Genomic DNA, 21,078 nt, shown 5'->3' with positions numbered 1-21,078 from the left:
CCTTAAGGGGGCCATTTAGGGATCTGGGGCAAAAAAAAATTGGGAATTGGTCCTGCTTTGAGCAGGGGGGTGGACTAGATGAGCTCCTGAGGTCCCTTTCAACCGTGATATTCTATGACCATGGGTCTGCACCTGACCTGGCCTGAAGCATTTGGCTCTGCAGACAGGTTGTGCACACGGCCCCAGGATTTGCTGCTTTTCAGATGATTCCAGGACTCGGATTGGGGGCAGTGCTCCCAGGACTGTGGATCTGCACAGGTGGTAAACGCTGGTAGGTAACCTGGTGCTGTCATCCTCCTCCTGGCGCTGATGACTCAGCTGTTTTAAAAACAATCTAAATCATGAGTTCTCAACTTGGTACAAAGAAATGTATTAATGCAGGGAACTTCATATGGGGGTCACAACCCATGGTTCATTCTTTATGGCGAGTTGGCAGGGGGATCCCTGAACAACAGGTCGCTGTATGAAGAAAGTAGAAATCTTAGTCTAATATCAATTCTCCCCCACCACCCCAATGGGCCCTCTAGGTAAAATGTTTATCTCCCTGTATCGGCCACGAAGTGCTCATGTAACCCAGTAGGGGAAGGTGATGTGACAGAGCCCTGAGAACATATGGGAACTTAAGCTGTGAGACAGCTGTTGGGGATATAAACACCAATGCAAATGATTCAGCGGTATCTCCTCCATCATTTCACAATCAAAGTTCCATGAACAGAGAGATCTGGGGGGTGTTTATCAGCTAGCGAGGCACCCAAAGTCAAGAAGACATTCTGGGCTTGATAACAAATCTCCTGGAAAGGAGTTTTATCCCAGGCTGGAGGGAGGGAAGGGAATTGTCCCAGTATAAACTGATTCATGACAAAGAGAAATGGGTGTGAACTGCAAAGGTTGAGGTTTTGAGACCATTCTTGACTTGGTCCTTTATAGAAAGGGAGGCCTCTTCATGGAGACTGGGTATAGATCCAAACTGCTACAAACCAAGAGCAGTGATTTGGTCCAGTCCATTACAGAGATGGGGTGGTATCCTTGATACTTCTGGATCTGGAACAGAACTCTCCCAGACTTTTGGGAGCTGATGACTCCAGGGTGTGGGGTTGGCCCAGGCAATGAGCTAACATTCCCTAGGTAAAGGGTCTCATTTAGATCCATTTTAAGTTCCTTATTGCCTCTAGCCCCATTTCTTCAGCCCTGTGCTCCTCCTTTTTTGGGATGTGTGACGCCTGGCTCTGTAATCAGCTAGCTGTATGTGTGCAATCCAAGATGTTATGTAACTCACACAGGCCACTTAATCTGCCAGTTGACTTGTTAATGTAAATGTTTACAAACTTGATTAACACAGGGAGCAGGGATGTAGTGGTGAAAATTGCAAATAACAGATGTTTTTAAGACAGCCTGGAGACATGTGGCATCTACTGGATTACGGATGTATGCTGTATGTTTCATGCACGGTTGAGCACCGGCCCAATCTATTGAGGTACTGCCACAGCTCCCATTGTCATAGTATCATTAATCAATTTAACCTTAGGACACTGTTGTCTCGTGCTATGAGACCCATTGTACACATAGGGAACTCAGGTAGAGGGAGACAAATTGACCCAGCTCTTCCAAGTCCCAGGCTAACACCTGAACCACCAGGCTATCCTTCCTGTCCACTAATTGTAAATTCTTTGGGCAAATGCTCTTACCAGCTGGAGACCTCAGCTATAGCAGCCATTGCCCATTACTTTCTGCTATCACAGACCTTGAGCTGGTGGTAAGCTGTATGTGTGCAATGTAAGCTCCTTGGGGAGTTGGTCCATGCCCCAGTGAATAGGAGGTGGTAGCAGCCTGAAACCGCTGGCAAGCGTGCTGGCTCTTTAAGACGGGAGCTAGGAGCCTGCAGAGATCAGTCTGATCACGTGTGAGTCAGCATCTGTGCAAGGCTGCTAGCTGGGCATGTTGGACTCAACACGCTCTGCTGACACTAGGGTGCCCAGATCTGCATCTCCTTCCTCGGTCATGCAGACCACAGACTTGGTACATGAATCTAGCCAAAGGCCTCATATTCAAAGCCCTGAATGGGCTGGGGCCCAGTCCTTTCTGCAAATGTAGGTCTCTCTCTTTGGTCCACATCACATTTGCTACACTCGCTGATGCTCAGCAGTGATGCTTTGGCTGATGGAGTTCAGGTTTCAACTTTTGATGGTCAGGGGCAGCATGTACACCTGTGTACACTGTAATGATGTTTACTTCCAATATATTATTCAGTCACTAGAGGTCTCTGTGCTGTATAGAGATCCAGACTTGGCGAACAAGAAGACAAAGCTGAAACTCAAGCTGTGCGCAAGCCTGTTTATGGCTGTGGACATAGCTTAGTTTAATCAACACCTTCTGCTCACAAAGTCCATTTCATGGCATATGCTAGAATTTCCCCAAACAATTGTATCATAAGACTTGATGCAAAAGGAATCCGTTATCAGCCCTTGTCACTGCAAGAAACCAGAAATGAGCTCCACCTTCCAACTATTAATACTGTGAATAATTCAGCTACTGCAATGTGGATGTAATGTGCTGGCTAAATGCATCTATCTGCTTGTCTCCCTCCAGTAGCTGACCCCAGTGAAGATAAAATCCTGCTGATTACCAATAATTAATGAGTTAGCTCCTTTAGTTCAAGACAAGTGGCAGGGGCTTGTGGTGCCATTGGTCCAGGGTTTGACCCATTTTGCCTATTGTCTGCATCCACAATTTTCTACGAGCACTACAGAATCAGAGAATGCTTTTTTCCCTGTGTCTCGCTTCTTGCAGGTTCATTTCCCCAAGACAATTTCACTCTGGCTTTGGGGGTTGAACAAACCCAGAAAGCACTGGGGTTTGGCTGGGCCCTTGGGGCGCTGCTGACAGACAGGGGGAACGGGCTCGTTTCTGCTGCCGAGTCTGGCTCATGTTTTTCTGGATGGCAGTGACTAACCTAGATACTTCCAAAGTAGGTTACTCTATTGCTAGAGCAATGAAAGTAAGTGGCTGGAAAGGCCCTGTTACCACTGTGATGGGCACAGACCGAGATAAAGGGAAAGGATCCTACCTCATTTAATAAAAGGAGTACTTGTGGCACCTTAGAGACTAACCAATTTATTTGAGCATGAGCTTTCGTGAGCTACAGCTCACTTCATCAGATGCATACCATGGAAACTGCAGCAGACTTTATATATACACAGAGAATATTCTGTGTATATATAAAGTCTGCTGCAGTTTCCACGGTATGCATCTGATGAAGTGAGCTGTAGCTCACGAAAGCTCATGCTCAAATAAATTGGTTAGTCTCTAAGGTGCCACAAGTACTCCTTTTCTTTTTGCGAATACAGACTAACATGGCTGTTACTCTGAAACCTACCTCATTTAATGGCTTTTATTAACCTACAAGCTAATTCCATAGTGGGGTGTGTTTCCTAGTGGTCAGAGCTAGGAGGCTGCATATCAGGAGCCCTGGATTCTGTTTCCTGCTCTCTCACTAACTCCCTGTGTGGGCTTGGGAGGTCAGTTACTTTCCCTGGACCCCAGGCCAGGTTTGTGCTGAGGAGGGGAGATCAGTGTTGACAACTCTCATGATATTTGGTGGGTTTTTTTAAAGCCCCAGCTCCTAGAGTCAGGTGATGGTGTGAGAATCTTGGCTTTTATTTAAAACAAAACAAAACCCACGTGTGTTTCGAGTGCTCGGCGTCACAGAGAAAAGCTTGCCGCTGCAATGCCCACAGGCTCAACCATATGATTTTTTGAAGTCAACCTCGTGATTATTGGGGCCTGACTCCTGGCTTGTAAACTCCTGGGGCTGGCCACACAGGGAGCACTTTCAGAGCTGCTCAGTGCTGGAGGGCACCAAACCTCTGCAGGGCCAGTAACATGCCAGGTGTTCCACAGCTCAGAGGCAAGTACTGTCCATGCTTCATCAGCTAGGCCTGGGAGGGGGTGGCACTCGCCCTACCATTCAGATGCATGGCTAAAGGGAAGGGGTGTTTTACTCCAGCTGGCACGCAAGGGAGAGGTGGCACTAGCCTAGGTGCAGAGTTGCAGTTCAAAGGGAGTGGTAGTTGGTCCTATGTGGGCCCCTGGGGCCGTCCAGTTGAGAGTTAGGGTTCTCTGGGTCTAGTGCCTCTCTAGGCTAGTCCTCCATTGAAAGCAAACAGGAGCTTGCAGGCTTCCAGGCCAGGATCAGGTAGTGCTGTGACTCATGGGGGCCCCTCTGCACTGGCCCCGGCCCCGCCTCTGCTGCTTCCCCATGTGTCCTGCACTGACCTGCTCCCAGCTGCAGCATCTGACAGTCACACCCTGCTTCGCATGTGGTTCCCTGGCTGTGTCCCTCCCTGCTCACATCCAGCTTCCCTGCTGCATCTGGCTTGCCATGCCACTGGTGTCTCCCAGATGCCAGGCGACTGCCCAGGGAAGACTTTTTGCACAGAGATTGCTGCCTGCTCCTCTACTTGGCTGAGGGAGGGGGTATGTGCCTGCATCTCCTCCCCGGCAGGTCTTAGATTGTACAGCCAAAAGGGACCACTGTGATCATCTAGTCTGAGCTCTGCAGAACAGGCCCAGAGCTTCCCCAAAGTCCTTCTTCTTTGAACCAGAGCAGCTCACTTAGCAAAATCTTGTCAGGGATGGTCCAAGGCGCTGCGTGGGGGGGCATGGGAGGAACGCAAACTCCTCCCCCCACCCCCGCAGGTAACATGGGGCCGGGAGAGTGCCGCAGTGGCTCAGGGCAGGGAGAGTGTCACTGGGCAGAGGAGACTTGCGGGGCAGACACGTGTCTTCCATTTTAAATTGTGCCCCCCACTGTGGGCAGGCACAAGTCATCTACCCACCACATAGGACAGTGGGGATAGGGCTGAAGGGGATGGTAGTTTCCCTTAGTGGAGTCATTGCAATGACCTCAAATGGCTCCTTTTCCTCCTGCAGACACAGGCCTGGTCTATGCTTCGGAGTTCTGGAGCACCCACCGGCAGCTCCCCGCCCCGCCCCCCCGCTCCAACTCACCTCCGCTCGGCCTCCGCCTCCTCCGTGAGCACACCGTGTGCCCACTTTTCCCCCCTCCCTCCCAGTGCTTGCGCCGTGAAACAGCTGTTTCATGTGGCAGGGAGGGAGGAGGAGGAGGGGGAATGAGGCATGCTCGGGGAAGAGGTGGGGCTGGGGCGGGGATTTGGGGAAGGGGCCCAATGGGGCAGGGAGTGGGCGGAGTTGGGGCAGGGACTTTGGGGAAGGGGTTGGAATGGGGGCACGGCTGGGGCGGGGAAAGGGTGGAGGCGGGGAGGAGCTGGGGGGGGGGGGCGCGAGCACACACCGGCGCCGGGGAAAGTTGGTGCCTATGACCATGACAAAGCTGCAGCGCTGAATAGCCTATTTTTGAAGGGGGTTCCCAACAAAAGTTAAGAACGACCAGACTGGGTGAGACCAAAGGTCCATCTAGCCCAGTATCCTGTCTTCCGACAGAGGCCAATGCCAGGTGCCCCAGAGGGAATGAACAGAACAGGGAATCCTCAAGTGATCCATTCTCTGTCGCTCATTCCCAGCTTCTGGCAAACAGAGGCTAGGGACACCATCTCGGCCCATCCTGGCTAATAGCCATTGATGGACCTATCCTCCATGAACTTATCTAGTTCTTTTTTGAACCCTGTTATAGTCTTGGCCTTCACAACAGCCTCTGGCAAAGAGTTCTACAGGATGACTGTGCGTTGTGCGAAGAAATACTTCCTTTAGTTTGTTTTAAGCCGGCTGCCTATTAATTTCATTTGGTAACCCCTAGTTTTTGTGTTATGGGAAGGAGTAAATAACACTTCCTTCTTTACTTTCTCCACACGGGTCATGATTTTATAGACTCTTATCATATCCCGCCATCTAGACATCTTAGACACTGTACAGACGCCATGGCGCCATGGCGCCATCTAGCTAATGCCTTGGGTAAACCTCATTGCCACATGGGCCGGGGATCAAGTTTGAAAATGCTATGTTCCTGGTTTTGCTCCCTTCTACCACTCCTCGGGGACAGGACTGTTGAGGAGGAGACAGAAGATACACAGGGATTCTAGGAAGCAAAGAAAGTGAGGGCTTGGTTTTTCAGAGGCGTTGAAGTTCCCGCCAGCCCCACTCCTGCAGCGATTCCCCTGCAGATGCACAGATCCTGCTCATGTGAAGCACTGTGCAGGATCAGATTCACAGACTGAAGTGGCTTTGACAACCCTGGCCACTTCTGATACAGAGAAGATGTTCTCAAAAGGGCATCTTTCCAGATTAATAATAATAATCCCTAGTTATTATACAGTGCTTTGCAGATCTTAAAGGGCTTCACCAAGGAGTTCAGTACCATTAACGCCATGTCACTTGATGGGCAGAGATGTGTGTGTGTTATAAAATCTCATCGTCAACAGAAATTTGTCCAGACCTTTTCTTAAGAACACAAATTAAACAGAACTTAAAACATGATTTTATTTTTTTTAAAGTGAAAGTTCCCCTGTTGCCAGTGCTAACAAAATCATTCTGGTTTCATTGGGGTAACACTGTGTCAGTAACACACATACTGAGGGATCCGAATAAACATTATTTTAAAATCTGCCAATGTCTATAAAAAGTTATATGAGAGTAGGGGGAGAATCTGTGTGGGTTTGTTATTTATTTCATATCAGCTCCTGTTTTTGAATACAGGGGAAGAATTTATCTCTTTCTATGCACCCTCTGCTGTTGCTGGTTTGTTTGTTTTTTTCTAGTTCTAAGATGTTGCCTTGTTGCTATTTAGTTAAATATTAAGAGCTCAAGTAATGGGGGGGAAAAATCTAATTGCACGGCTCCCTCTTGTACAGACTGTTTTTTACGGCGGGAGCAAACACAGACTCTTTACTCTATTAAAAGGTTATCCCGATCACTGAGGACATGCTGTAATCCAACCAGATTGCTGAATAGCTGTGGATCATAAAACCACAGAGAGTGAAAATGCCAGCTCGCTGCAGGGTAAATGTTAAAAGGCACCAGCAGATAGGTGATAATACCCTTTATTTATATAGCAACGCACTTTACAGGGGGCAAGGATGGTCTTGTGGCTAAAACTCTTGCCTGGGAATGGGCAGAGATGGCTTTGATTCCCAGCTCTGCCACACACTTCCAGTGGGTTCTTGGGCAAGTCACTTAATCTCCCAGTGCCTTAGTTACGCATATGTAAATTGGGGCTAATGCTGCCAGTGTGAGAACTTCAGGACTGTCTGTACAGTGTCTAAGAGCTCAAAGTGGCCCTGATCCCAGCTGGAGCTGCTGGGTGCTACTGTAATATAAATAATGTGGACCAAAGTCATGTTCCTACAACTGACAGTGCCAACCTTTGGGTGGAATATGGTGGATGTCTACCAGCACACGACAACCTTACATGGCTAATTAGGATAGCAGGACAAACTGAGAGACAGAATGTGGTTACCCATGTTGGAATCTGCTCAGGACAGCAGAGCTATTTTTGTGAACCTTTTATGGCCACAAGGGGACAGGAGCACAAGCTGTAGGAAAGTGGAAGGCTGGCCTAGTGGTTAGAGCCCTAGCCTGGGACTAAGGAGAAGTGGGTTATATTCTCTGCTCTGCCTCAGTCTCCCTGTGTCTTGGTTTCCCCATCTGTAAAATGGGGATAAGAGTGACTGTGAGAACAAACAATGGAGGATTGTGAGGTGCTCAGTTACTACAGTGCCATGGAGTGAGCGAGAGGGGTCTGAGGGCTCTTTGGAAGAGCCACGTGGTGTTAGCTGTCACAGGTGCAGCCTGGGATCAGCTCCCCTCCCTCAAACATCACAGGGGCTAGGACTGGAAGGGACCTCCTAGGTCAGTCTCCTGCTAGCTAACCCCAGCACATACACTTAAAGCTGGCTTAGGGGGTTTGTTCCCTGGTGGGAGGCTGCTCCAGACCCTCCCACACTCTGCTGGGTAGAAACCTTCCACTAATTTCCAGTCTGAATTTGTTCATGGCCACTTTATCCCCGTTTGTTTCTTGCCAGCATTGTCCGTTAATGGCACTAGCTCTTCTCCCTCCCCGGCGTTTACCCCATTCCCCTGCTGTATTTATAGCGAGCTGCCAGAGCCCTGCTCAGCCTTTGTTTTCCTAGGCTCTCTTCGTCCCCTCTTACACGACAGGCTCTCCGTTCCCCTGACCATCCTCGGAGGCCTTTCCTGCACCTGTGCCACTCTGAATTCATCTCTCTGGAGTTGCACCCAGTATTCCAGATGAGGCCTCCTCAGTGCCTTGTTCAGTGGCATTGACGCTTCTCTAGCTCGACTGACCCGCCCCCAGGGTCGCAGCTGCCTTTTTGATGGGCTGCATTAGCTTTCCAAAGCACCGCGGCTGTAGCTGCCCTCATGTTTCTATCAGATGAAAAGAGAAAAAGAGGAGCCATTCCCAGGCTGAACTTGCCCTGCACTGGTGAAAATCCCTGCACTTGGATTTCCAGAGTCCTGATCCTTTGGGGTGGCCCAGCTCAGAGAAGGCAGGGGCACTTTGGATGAAATTTTGTCTCAAAGGCCGCTTGGGAATGACATTGTCTCTCACTAGCTAAGGGATGCATTCAGGCTTTGTGCCATCAGTACAATCGCTCTGAAGCAGCTGTAGCTAGTGAAAATACATGGCTCAAACCCCATGCAGCTAGTTCTCCTCCTACAGCTTCTCTCTAGGGGAAGCAGTGTGGGGCACAAACCTACAGCCTATTTTTGAACCAGGTGTGGGGAAGAATCACAGAATATCAGGGTTGGAAGGGACCTCAGCAGGCCATCCAGTCCAACCCCCCGCTCAAAGCAGGACCGATCCCCAATTAAATCATCCCAGCCAGGGCTTTGTCAAGCCTGACCTTAAAAACTTCTAAGGAAGGAGATTCCACCACCTCCCTAGGTAACACATTCCAGTGTTTTACCACCCTCCTCGTGAAAAAGTTTTTCCTAATATCCAACCTAAATCTCCCCCACTGCAACTTGAGACCATCACTCCTTGTTCTGTCATCTGTCACCACTGAGAACAGTCTAGATCCATCCTCTTTGGAACCCCCTTTCAGGTAGTTGAAAGCAGCTATCAAATCCCCCCTCATTCTTCTCTTCCGTAGACTGAACATCCCCAGTTCCTCAGCCTCTCCTCATAACTCATGTGTTCCAGTCCCCTAATAATTTTTGTTGCCCTTTGTTGGATTCTTTCCAATTTTTCCAGGAGGAGGAGGTTAATAGGACCTTTTGAATTTAAGCAATGTGTGTCTGTTAGTGTGATGGCTGCAAGATCTCAGCTGACACTGGGGATTGAACCAGTGACTTCCTCTGGGGGTTCTGGGCAGGTGGGAGCTGTAACAGACCTCCATCCTCTGCACATCAGGCAGAGAGCATGTAATACACAGACCAACGGTTTACACTAGAGTATACGTGTGAGTTACACTACTGTCTGTCTAAGGGCTTGTCTACACATGAATCTTATTCTGGATTAAGGCTGGGTGTGAACTCAAAGTGGAACTGCTAGTCCAGAATAACTCCATGTGTAGAAAAGATGTAAAGGATTTATCTGGCCCTCCATTACAACTGTATCTGAGCCCCGTCCCAGTCTAATGTATTTCTTCTCACAAGACCCCTGTGCAGTAGGGCAGTGCTGTTACACTCATTGTACAGATGGGAAGGAACCCACAGGGAGACTAAGTGACTTGCTGAATTTCATGCAGGAATTGAAGCTAGTCTCTCAAGTCTCAGGCTAGCCACCCTAACCACTGGGCCAGGCTTCCTCTCGATTGCATGACAGCTCCTGTGTAGGGATCCAGGGCTGCACTTGCCATAAACCACAGAGCAAATGTACTCATTAACTGCATGCCTACCCCGCCTTTGAAAATCCTGGCCAGTCAGAAAATCAGGTCTGCCCCAGCCAGCTCCACCCGCTCTTCTGTTTCACCTGCCTGAAGTGGCGGTTCCTCTCCAATGGGACAGGGCCGCAGGCTGCCCTGCTCCTGTTCACCTGGCACCTGAGCCTTGTCACCTGATCTGGGGGAAGGACGGATCCTCTCTGGAAATGGGTGTGGGCCAGAGACCAAGGCGGCCGGTGAAGCTGCAGTAACTGAGGCTCTGGGCTGGGGATCTGAGCAGGGCTGGCAACCCAGCCTGGGGCTCCCAGCACCTTCCCAAGCTGCTGGGGCCCTCCCCACCACACACAGGGCTGGAGCTGTGCTGGGGTGATAAGCTTCAGCCCCCCGAGGGGCTGAGCTGGGTTCCAGAGGGCGAGGCCCCTTTATGGGGGGCGTTCCCCGTCTGCTTCTGTGGAACAGGAAACCTGCCTCTGCTAGTCCCCTAAGCCCCTCCACCAACTCACTCCCTCTGCACCTTGCCTGTCCCCCGAGGGACTGATATTCCCCCCCGCCCCCCGCAGGCATGGCAGAGCAATGAGGAGGGAGCGGCACAGTGTATCGTGGCCATGCAGCCAAGGTACAGCTTTTGAATGGTGTTGCAGGGGCTCAGATACCCTGGCACCAGCAGCAGTTTCCCTTGGGGCATTGACCCACTGGGCTCATCCCTGCCTAAATAATGACCCAACCGGCGCCCCTTTCATCCGTCTAGGGCAGGGGTGGCCAACCTGAGCCTGAGAAGGAGCCAGGATTTACCAGTGGACATTGCCAAAGAGCCACCGTACTACGTCAGCAGCCCCCTATCAGCTCCTTCCCCCCCCCCCACTCCCAGCGCCTCCCACCCACCAGCAGCCCTGCCGATCAGCGCCTCCCCCTCCCTCCCTGCACCTCCCAATCAGCTGTTTCATGGCGTGCAGGAGGCTGGGGGTGGGAGGAGTGAGGGCACGGCAGGCTCAGGGGAGGGGGAGGGAAGGGGTGGAGTGGGGGTAGGGCCTGTGGCAGAGCCAGGGGTTGAGCAGTGAGCAACCCCCTGGCCCACTGGAAAGTTGGCGCCTGTAGCTCGAGCCCCGGAGTCGGTGCCTGTACAAGGAGCCGCAGATTAACTTCTGAAGAGCCGCATGTGGCTCCAGAGCCCCAGGTTGGCCACCCCTGGTCTAGGGGATAGAAACATCCCTGGGGTTGGACAGAGACCTGCCCAGTGCAGCTGCCTCCCATGCGGTGTCCCTGGAGCGGCTGGCTGGGTCCATGGTGCGGGCAGCTCTACACGCCATCCCGCCAGGCTTCCCGCAGCCTGGCCTTCACCTTGAACTGCTGCACTTGGAGCACCACGCCGAACTTGCCCTCCAGCGCAGGCAGCGGCTGGCCCGGATGGACCTCCAGGGTGAACCTCTGCAGGATCCAGGCCAGGAAGAGGAAGATCTCCATCTTAGCGAGGGCTTCGCCCAAGCACACCCGGCTCCCGGCTCCGAAGGGCAGGTAACTGGGCGAGGGTGAGTAGATCCGATTGCCCTCCTCATCCAAGAAGCGACCTGCAGGGGGCGCAGCAGCCTCATTAAAGGGTGGGACAGCATCGTTGGTGAGATGTTTCCTTATGTGTGGGGTACCTGGGACTGTGGTTGGGGGACGGAGCTGTTCTACAGCAGGATCAAGCCAGCTCTCCCCCCTTCCTTCATGTTCAGCTACTGGCCAAAGGGCCTGGGCAGACCCCCACTTGTGTGGGGGAAGTAGGGTCTCCAGGCTGAAGCTGGCATAGGACTAGGAAGTGCTGGCTTTCCCCCACAGCCCCAGCCCGGAGGGAGAGGTGTAGGGTGTATCCTGGCCCAGTTACACGGTGCACTTGGTGCCTCTCATAAGGGCAGAGACCTGCCAAACTCATCTCACACGTCCATCCAAAGGGCTGTGCCATGGTGCCAGCTTGTGGTGCCAAGGCCCAATTTGTAGCAGCAACCTGAAGGCGTGAGCACTGCACCCTAGACCCGGTCTTCTACACTCCTCATCCCACTTGGGTCTGTCCTGATTCCCTTGCTCCATTCGAAGGAGCGAGACAAGGCCTCTGCACTTGGAGCCTCTCTGATTTATTGCCAGCCCCTGTGTGCCCCCTGATCCTGACCGCTCTTGTCTCCTGGGAAGAAGCTCTAGCCTGGCACAGTCCAGCCTGCGTAAGGTTAATCCAAGTTGGGCCAAACTGGTGCTGCACGCAGGAGGCTCCAGTGCAGCTGGTCACCTGTGGGCCCAGCACTGCCCAGAGGGAAGCGGGTCCCATTGCTCAGCAGCGCCCCCTTCTGGATGCTTGAGGAGCAGCGTCACTAGGCTCCACACAGCCCCACGCTGTCCTCCATCTGGGAGGATGGGGACTGGGGACTTGAGGGAGGGCAGCACCACCTAGCCCAGGGAGCCCCCCAAGCTAGAATGAGCCCCTGGCCGCAGCTCTCTCCGCCAGTGATCTGGGCCGCAGCCAGCTCCAAGCTTTGTTTGGGAGGCAACAGAGAGGCAAAATCTGGCACTTCCCTCTCAACCCAGCCTGGCTCAGCAATGACCCCGTCGGCCCGGGGGGCAGAGATGGGCAGGTGCGGATACTAAGCCCAAAGCTTCAGCCAGGAAGGCCAGAGAAAAGGACCCACCTGGGTTAAACTCCTCTGGCTTGTCCCATTCCTTCTCGTCGTGGTGAAGGGACCAGAGGTTGACGAGGACCTGGGCTCCCTTTCGGATGGTGTATTCCCCAATGCTGCAATGTGGTGGGAGAGAGAATAATTCAGTGTGTCGCTCTGCCATCGCCTCCTCCCCCTGTCAAAGGAGGGACAGGGCTGGGTCATGAGCTGGGATGTGCCCAGAGAAGTCTCACCTGGTGTCCGTAAGGGCCACATGTGGGAGCAGTAGAGGGGAGACAGGCCGGATGCGCAGGACCTCGCTGATAGTGGCCTCCAGGTAGGGTAGCTGCTGCCTGTCGCTGAGCTGGGGGTGTCTCTCAAAGCCGATCTTCTGATCCAGTTCCTCCCGGATCTTTCTCTGCACCTGGGGGCACAGCCCAGCCGGGCCAGCATTAGCCAAGGGCGGGGATTGCTAAGGGCTACAGGTCTCCCTATGGCAAAGCATGGCACTTTGGTCCAGCTACTAAATGACCTGGGTAGGGTACGTATACTACTATCCCCTAGTGGATCGAATGAGGACCCCTCACTGTGTGTCTCGGGCCCTGTAAGGCCAAAAGCTAATGGAGATTCTCTGTCAGGACTGTCTGAATTCTGTCCCTAGCTTGGTGCACAGCAGAGCCCCAATCGATAGGTCCCGGCGGGGCCGGGCTTTGTCACAACATTGACCCAAAACCGCCTGTTTGGCCCCTCCAAGCAGGACAGATGTGAAAGATTGGTGGGCCAAACAACCGCTGTTAAATGCTTGCCTGGGTCTGAGCGGGATTTCCAGGGACCCCGGCGTCATTGAGGGGGACCCTAGCCCAAGCCAGGTAAGGGATAGCTATTCCAGAGGAGGTTATTAGTCTAGGACAAACAGGAAATGCCTGTGGACCAGGCCGCTGGGGACACGCTCATCCCGCCCTCCATGTTCAACAGCCAGCCCTGGGGCCACTCCAGGAGTGGCCTGGAGGAGGGAGCACCCTAGAAAGGGACATCTGAGCGCTCTTCTCCAGCAGGCTCTGTGCTTGGGGGTGGGTGCGGGGCGGAAGGGGGGACACGCGCACCTCCGGGTAGTGGAGCAGGTAGAGCACAGCCCACTTGAGCACGGTGCTGGTGGTCTCAACGCCCGCCCCGAAGATGTCGGCCACGGTCATGAGGATATGGTCGTCTGTCAGCTCCAGCGGCAGGGCCAGCTGACTGTTGTTGTTCTCCATGTTGAGCTGGACGCGGAGCAGGGCATCCATCAGGTCATTGACCGAGTCACTGCCCAGCGCTTTCTGCAAGGGGGGCAGGACAGCAGGGGTCAGAGGTGGCCGCAAGGGGAGCTAAGCAGCCGGGCCCCTCCTGGCCCCCCTCTACTCCTCAGCGTCAGTTCATACTAGGGGGGACAGCCACCTAGGGGGTGGCTGTCCCCTCCCTACCCAGAAGGACCCCCACCAGGAGTGGATGAGGAGGTGTGGGCCTGACACTCCAAGCCATGTGAAGGTGGCCATTCAAGATGGACAGGAGCAGCTTCTTTGCCCCCAACCTGTGGCTAAACCTCCCACCTCCCCAGCACTCCTTTCCCCCGCCCAGCAGGGGCTGGGGACAAGGGCAACATTCGGCCCTGCCTGGGAAATGACTGAGTAACAATACTAATCCCGGATAGTAACACCTCGCTCTCACCAGTAGGTCTCACAGTGCTTTGCAAAGGAGGGGGGCAGTACTATTAGCCCCATTTTACAGATGGGAAATCTGAGGCACAGGGAGGGGACATGACCTGCCCACGGTCACTCAGCAGGCCAGCGGCAGAACCCAGCTCTCCTATTCACTAGGCCTGTCAATGTGGCTGGAAAGTATCATTAGGCTCATGTTACAGGTGGGAAACTGAGGCATGGGGTGGGTCCATGACTTGGCACAGGCTGCACACTGGGTCAGCAGCAGAGCTGGGAATTGGACCTAGATCTGCACTGCTGCAGGACGTTTCTATTCTACCCACTCCAGAGTGGGGTGTGGTGGTAGAGCTGAGTGTGGAGAGCCCAGAACTGGGGTAGCAGCAGGGTACTGGAGTTCAGGATGGGGGTGCGCTAGCAGGGCTGGGGCACGCAATCCCATGCTGTAACCCCTTCCCCGCTGTACACCAAGCACTGAGGGTGTGGGAAAAGTTTCTTTTCCTTAGAGCAAGGTGGGGGTTGTAATGGGTGGGGAAGCACTTGTAAACCCCTCCCTTCATACAGCCCCACCTGTCACAGCAGGTGCTGTGTACTCCCATCCCCAGGGTCATGCTGGTCAGCTGGTCAGCTGGGGATCCTGCTGCCTGGGGACAGATCAGCAATGTGGGGTGCAGATCCCTCACTGGTCCCTGCTGCTTCCCCACTGGGGCTGGCAGGGCCTCAATGATTTGGAAACATGGGGTGCAGATTGTAGCAATACATCCCCCTGCCCGGCGGCTGGGTCCCAGGTCTGAGCCCCTCCCCAGGCCTGGCCCCATGTCTGTGCAGCCTGTGAGCGGCCACACTGAGCTACCTACCTTGTGTTCCTTGAACTTCTTCTGCAGCAGCTGGTCTCTGACCTCGATGCAACTCCTCAGCAACGCCAGGTCCTTGTTGGGAAAAACCTGCAGGAGGAAAGACCAGCGGTGACACCCATTCACTCCACTTCATCTGTGGCAGGTGTGTATCCCAATCCAGAGCAAGTCCCCCCTGGTTCCCAAACTAGCCCTGTTCCTCCAGAGCCCTGGGTCTCCCAGCAGGTCCAGCTAGAGGGGGGCAGGTGGCCCACCAGGGTCCATAGGACCCTTGGTGTCAGGTGCCCTGTTTGGGCAGCGAAACGCTGTGGTCCAGAGTCACCCACTTCTTCTTTTGAATGGCTAGGGTAGGTAGCAACAACTACAAATGTCTAGCGATGTTTGAGAGCCAGCACATTGCTGCAGCAGTGAGCTGGGGAATGTCCTTCAGGGAGCAAGACGACAACCTTTGCCTGGTGCTTTTGTTAAGTTCTGGTGTTTTGTGTGCTCTGTGTTTTGTGCAAATCCACCAACGTACCAAGGTCATCAACTGGCCACTGGATGTCGTTTTACCGACCTCCCAGTGAACGTAGTGACAATTCTATAGTCACCCACTGACTTCAGTGAATTCATGCCTGGCGCAGCTCCAGCCACCCTGTTGCTGAGCAGAGAGAGGTTCTATGGGCTACTAGGAGAGACCCAGCCAGCCCACTTTGGCCAGTGAAGAGCGAGGAGGGGCAAACTAGAGGTGGACTAAGAGCGACTGACCATCTCCCCTCTTCAACCACCCCCTCCAGCTCTCACCTGCAGCCAGGGGAAGATGTCCACCAGGCTCTTTTGGCCCACCGTGTTCACGATGCCTTCATTATACTGCAGCATGGCCTCAAACTCGGGGTCCCCTCGCCTGTAGCAGGAGTTGAAGCACAGCGAGCACACCACATTGGTAACAGCTCGGTTGAGCTCCGGGGCCATGTCCAGGAGGGTGTCCTGAAAACTGCTGAGAGACTCGCACAAGGAGGCAGCTTCCCGACAGACTAGAAGGAAGGGGAGAGATGGTGGTGCATCTGGTGAGCACTGGGGCCTAGCAAGTGGGGAGAGTGCGTTGAGTTGGGGTGTGTCAGCACAACTGGGGTGAGGGTAGCTCAAACTGGACAAAGGGGGGGCATGTCGTGCACAGGGCTAGAATAGCAGGGGGGCTGTGGGTCAGGATCGAGGGGTACTGGCAGCGCTGTGGGGGGATCCCATGACTGGAAAGGCAGGGGGGCTGTGCGGGAGGCAAGGAAGATGAGACTGGAAAAGCAAGATGTGTCCCAGCTCATAAGTCAGGCCCAGGAAAACGCGTGGATGATTTTTAAAAATTTCCCAGCAGCATCACGGGTAAAGTATCGATTTTCCCGGAATAAGCGCAGCCACCAAGTCCTCCCCAGACGGATGTGATTTCCCTGCAGGGAGGAGGCAGTACCAGGCATCCATGTGGGCTGATTTCATGCTCGCTGTGGCTCGTAGCTTGTTTTCCAAGCAGCAGTGCCACTAGCTATGTGCCTCGCCTACAACCAGCTGCTGACCCCCTCCGAACTGCTGCTCTGCCGTGACACTGCCGTGCTACCAGCCCCACTGAGCACAAGACCAGCACACGTGGATGGCCACTTCCACCACCCTGCTGTTGGAAAAGCCACAGTACGGGGCTAATGCTGCGATTTCCACGCAGGCAGTGAAATCTTGCTTTTCGCAGGACCCTAGTTGTGATTAAGGCGTGTCAGCAGAGCTGTGATATCCAGAGCCCAGGGCTGGGATAGCACGGGGCCTGCAAGGCGAGATTGGGAGGTTCTGGCAGTACTGTGTGTGTGGGGAACCCGGGCCTGGGACAGCCAGGGGAGCTGTGGGTTGGAATTGACAAGGAGGTGTGCAGGGGGGTGACCTTTGCCATGTAATTAGCTTAGGGAGGCAAATGTGAAGCACCCAGATTTCCCCTAGGGTTTGACGGCAATTGGCCCCAGACAAGCCTGGGGATTGGGGAGGGATGTAGCAGGTGTGGACCAGGGGTAGGTCAGTGAACAGATGGGAGAAACTGAGTCTCAGAGCACCACTGTGACTTGCCCAAGGAATCTGTGGCGGAGCAGGGAATATAACCCACTTCTCCTGGCTGCCAGCACTTCACCCTACCCGCTAGCCCATCCTTCCCCTCTGCTGCAGTTGGCCGGCCTCCCTTGATGCAGAGGCAGGGAAGTGACACTTACTGATTTTCTCCAGGGCCAGCGTCCCTTTTCCAAACATGGAGAGTGACGCATGCACCTGCTTGCGCAGGAATTTCCAGTGTGGGCTGTAGGTGGCGAAGGCGATGTCTTTGCCGTTCCTGGTCAGAATGTCCGTGGTCACCTGAGGGCAAAGAGAGGCACATAGCAATCTCCTCTGCTGGCAGGACTGTGAGACGGGGCGAGGGGAGCCTGGCCTGGGAGCCAGCGATGTCACCTTGCCTCTTCTGCACCCTGCTTTAGCCCATTCTGCTTGCCTGCGGGCCCAGCCACCCTGAGCATTGGAGCTGACCTGAAGCAGCTGCTCCTCCCGGGCCCAAACGGCTGAGCCAAGGTCTAGTGCTCTGCATGGCCAGGGCGGACACATGGGGCTGCCTCCAAGCCCAGGGCGCTGCGGGATGAACAATGGGGACAGTGCCTGTAACCTGCATGGCACACAGGAGCACCTTGTCTTGGGCACTGGAGGCCCCCTCTGGATGTTTAAGGAACAGCACGGCTGGGATTCGACAGGGGAGGAAATGGGCCAGCCTGGCCTCTGGCCTGCAGGTCTCTGGGGTTTGGTGCCTGAGCTTTGTCCTGTCTGCAGCTGGAGTTACAAGGCTGATGGAGCAGCAGCGTGGCGTGGGAGCATGTCTTCCTGCCCTGCCCACTTGGCTGCAGTTCTAGTCTGATTGGTTAGGGTTGGGGGAGCAGTCTTCCACCTCCACAGAGCCCTCCTCCTCCCACCCCACACTTTCTGGCCCTATACAGGTGCAACGCCACTGGGGCTGGCAGAGTTGCACCTTTTGCACACCTCTTGGACCAATGGTAAGTTTGGCCCTTTGGGGCTCTGTAAAGCCCTACACAGAGTCAGTGAAACCATCCCTAGAGCACATTTCATCCCAGAGCATCTACGAGCGCTTTGCATGTTATGCAGGTACCAGAGCAACTTAACCCAGCACTGAAATGCAGCCACCTCTGGGATGGAACGCAGCCCCACTTTAACAGTGCATGCCAGTACCACCCAACAGTTTGGGACTAGAAGTGGCGTGCCCTCCCCCATTGAAACCAGAAAGGGAATGTGGTCAGGGGAGGAGGTTCCTCAGGGACACACAGTGTGGGTCAGCAGGGTCACTCTAATGTTGTGGGGATAAATAAAGCAAAGGAGGGGAAAAGCTGAGTGGCCTTCAGGAGCCAGCTGTGAGTAGAGATGCTGCCACGGTGGGGTCATTACTGTCACATACTGAAGTAACCCTACTGTGACCCAAGAGACCCTCTCAGTGCCAGCTGACAAGGGGTTACAGGCATAGCCGGATTCTGGGCTGTATATTCTGGTTCATCAAAGAATGTTTGGTGAGGTCTAAAGGGAAAGCTGGGGTCACACTGGTCATCAGAGGCCTTGTGACATGTATGTACAGAGACTACGTGAGGCGTTAAGCCCAGAGACTGGAAATACGTTTTAACGTCTGTACCAAGACAGTGTTGGCCAGACAGGTTTTCTGTCAGAGAAAGGATGTTTGTTCCCCTGTTTCTCTGTCGGCGTGTAAATAAAGCATAGGAAGCTAACACAATGGGTGCAGATCGACATTCCAAGTCAACAGAGAGACACAAACGCAACAGGGACGAGCACACAGAAAAAACAAGCGACGGCCGGGGTGAGGGGTGATACTGCTTCTGAGGACAGATAATGAACTTTGGGGATGCACGGAGAAGACAAAGAGGACACCCCCTTCTCCTGCACCTAGGAAGTAAACAGGCAGTGCATTTATACCCATGAAAACTGGATCAGAACCAGCCTCGGTCAAAATTTGGGGTGAGAGAAACTGCTGTAGGCAGGAGGTGAACCTGTGAGTTAGTCTCTGGAAAGCATGGTATCATTTTGTTTTACGTATACCTCTTTGTTTCCAGGCTCCTTACTCACCAGCTCCTGAAGCTCTAAACTCTGATAACAAACTTAGTTGTGTTTTCACTATAAATGTAGTTCGGGGCTGTGGTGTTAAATCAAGCGCTGGTTTGGGGCTGAATCTGACCATCTGGTGCATATACTGTGCCTTTAGGGACAGCAAGCCTGGGATTTCTGAGTGTAGCCAGTGTCAGGGGCTGGCTAGTCCAGGGCAACACTTCAAAGGGATGTGGGGAGTGGGGTGCACCTATTGTTGCCCTGCAAATCAAAGTAAGACCTAGCCCAGAGGAGAGTGCTTGGCTGGCTAACAGGCTGGTGGTGTTAGGAGCTGGCCTCCAGCTAAACACATGCAGGATTCCTGTATGCTGGAGGTTGGGGGGTAACCAGGTGACTCACGAGCCTGGGTACCCCGAGAACCAGCCACCTTTGTCATGAGGGTGCCACCCATATGAATAAAGAGGCTTTAGTTCCTGCACAGCAGCTCAAGGGTTAACAGGAGCATGGTTCCCCCCTGTGTGGGACCTCAAGCTGGGGGCTATGAACAGCTTGGGGAGTCAGGGGGTGGATGGGTCTCACAATCACCCCTCCCCTTCTTTCTGGCTAGATGGGAAGGAGGGGAAATGTGGGGGTCACCATAGTGGAAAGGGTCTGACCCACTGCCCTAGTGTGTTTAGCACCTGTCATTCAATGACCTCAAAGCACCGCAAGGTGGGGTATTATCCCCCTGCTTTTAGAGATGGGGAAACTGAGGCGCACAGCAGGGAAGTGCCTTGCCCAAGGACCCCAAGCTGGCTGGGACTAGAACCCAGGTCTCCCACCCCTGTGCTCTACTCTGTAGGCTTTGCTTCCTTTCTCTCCCAGGCAGCTAGAGGGACAGGGCCATGTGGGTTACTTACTGTGTGGGGCCGGCCAGCGAAGGTCTTTCCCTTCTTCAGCAGCACCTCCTTGGCATGCAGGTAGTGGTTCACCACCACCATGTACTGGGAGCCCATCTGCAGGGAGTAGAGGCTGCCGTATTTCTTCTGCAGGCTGTGTAAGAGGAGATGGAACTGGCAGTTATTGGTCAGGTGCAGCAGGCTCCCGATGATGGGCAGGGAAGGCAGGCTCCTGGGGTACCTGGGCCTGGGCTCTGCTTTCCCCTTTGCAAGTCTCCAGAAGGAGAGGAGCGCCAGCATCAGGAGCAGCACTCCCAAGAGTGGGACCATTGTCCTTCGCTGTGGCTGTCGGCTCTCCCTGGAGCAAGTGAGGCGCGGTCCCTTATAAGGGCTTTCGCTGACATTGCCTTGGCTTGGGGTTGCCTGTTGCCTTGCGGAGGGCTGTGTTATCAATAGCTTGGAAGATAACCACTCACTTGGGCTGGAACGCAGCCAGCCTCCCGGCTGCCAGCACAGCGAGAGCAGAATCCGTCTTTAGTAAGTTTGGCTAATTGAGCTGGTCTTTGCAAGCTCCTAAAAATCCCAGCAAACCCCCAGCAATATCAACATGGGTTGTGGGTTTGGCAGGCAGGGAGGATCAGCAGTGCCTCATAGGGTCAGAGCTAACCTAGGAAGAGTTACCTTTGCCAGGATGCGTGGCAAGACTTTCTTATTGTTATGTGCATTACGGTAGCAGCTAGAGGCCCCAAGTGAGATCGTGGCCCCATTGGAGCACGTGCTGTACAGCTGCATGGTGAGAGCCAATCCTGGCCCCTAACCATTTACAATCCAGTTAGACAAAGGAAGATTTTGACCCCATTGTACAGATGGGGACCATTCAAGGAGTAAGAGACTGGTCAGAGGTGGGACTTGAACCCAGGACTTCAGAGTCCTAATTCAGTGCTTTAATAATCATGAGCCCTTCCTTAGTGCAGATAAACTCCATGGGGACCAGCCTGCTTGTGCAGGGATCTGGGCAGCTCTCATGAGCTAAGCAGCCTTGGGCTAGTTCAGCAGCACATTGCTGGAAGAGCTGCAGGAAGTGGTGTTGGAAATCCAGTAGA

At 53.7% G+C, this 21,078-nt stretch overlaps 1 protein-coding gene across 1 annotated transcript; it reads right to left on the bottom strand.

The window, feature by feature from the left end:
- Nucleotides 1-6,433: 6,433 nt before the first annotated feature.
- On the bottom strand, nt 6,434-20,357 carry CYP17A1 (cytochrome P450 family 17 subfamily A member 1). Its single transcript, XM_048858167.2, has 8 exons — nt 19,997-20,357; nt 17,204-17,342; nt 15,771-16,000; nt 14,991-15,077; nt 13,546-13,758; nt 12,697-12,866; nt 12,476-12,579; nt 6,434-11,383 (listed from the first exon to the last, which is right to left on the bottom strand). Exons 1-8 carry the CDS (start codon nt 20,303-20,305, stop codon nt 11,115-11,117), a joined length of 1,521 nt encoding a protein of 506 aa, XP_048714124.2. The 5' UTR covers nt 20,306-20,357; the 3' UTR covers nt 6,434-11,114.
- Nucleotides 20,358-21,078: the final 721 nt, after the last annotated feature.

This window comes from Caretta caretta, chromosome 7 (genome assembly GCF_965140235.1).
Source record: "Caretta caretta isolate rCarCar2 chromosome 7, rCarCar1.hap1, whole genome shotgun sequence".
Classification (NCBI taxonomy): Eukaryota; Metazoa; Chordata; order Testudines; family Cheloniidae; genus Caretta; species Caretta caretta.
This window is presented reverse-complemented; position numbering and strand designations above follow the sequence as displayed.

Excerpts from the sequence above, each read along its gene's own strand:
- CYP17A1 (XM_048858167.2), bottom strand. The coding sequence starts at position 20,305 with ATGGTCCCACTCTTGGGAGTGCTGCTCCTGATGCTGGCGCTCCTCTCC. Across the intron at positions 12,867-13,545 it reads ACCTGCTCCACTACCCGGAG|GTGCAGAGAAAGATCCGGGA; the intron begins GTGCGCGTGTCC and ends CTGTGCCCCCAG. Across the intron at positions 11,384-12,475 it reads GCCAGAGGAGTTTAACCCAG|GTCGCTTCTTGGATGAGGAG; the intron begins GTGGGTCCTTTT and ends CGCCCCCTGCAG.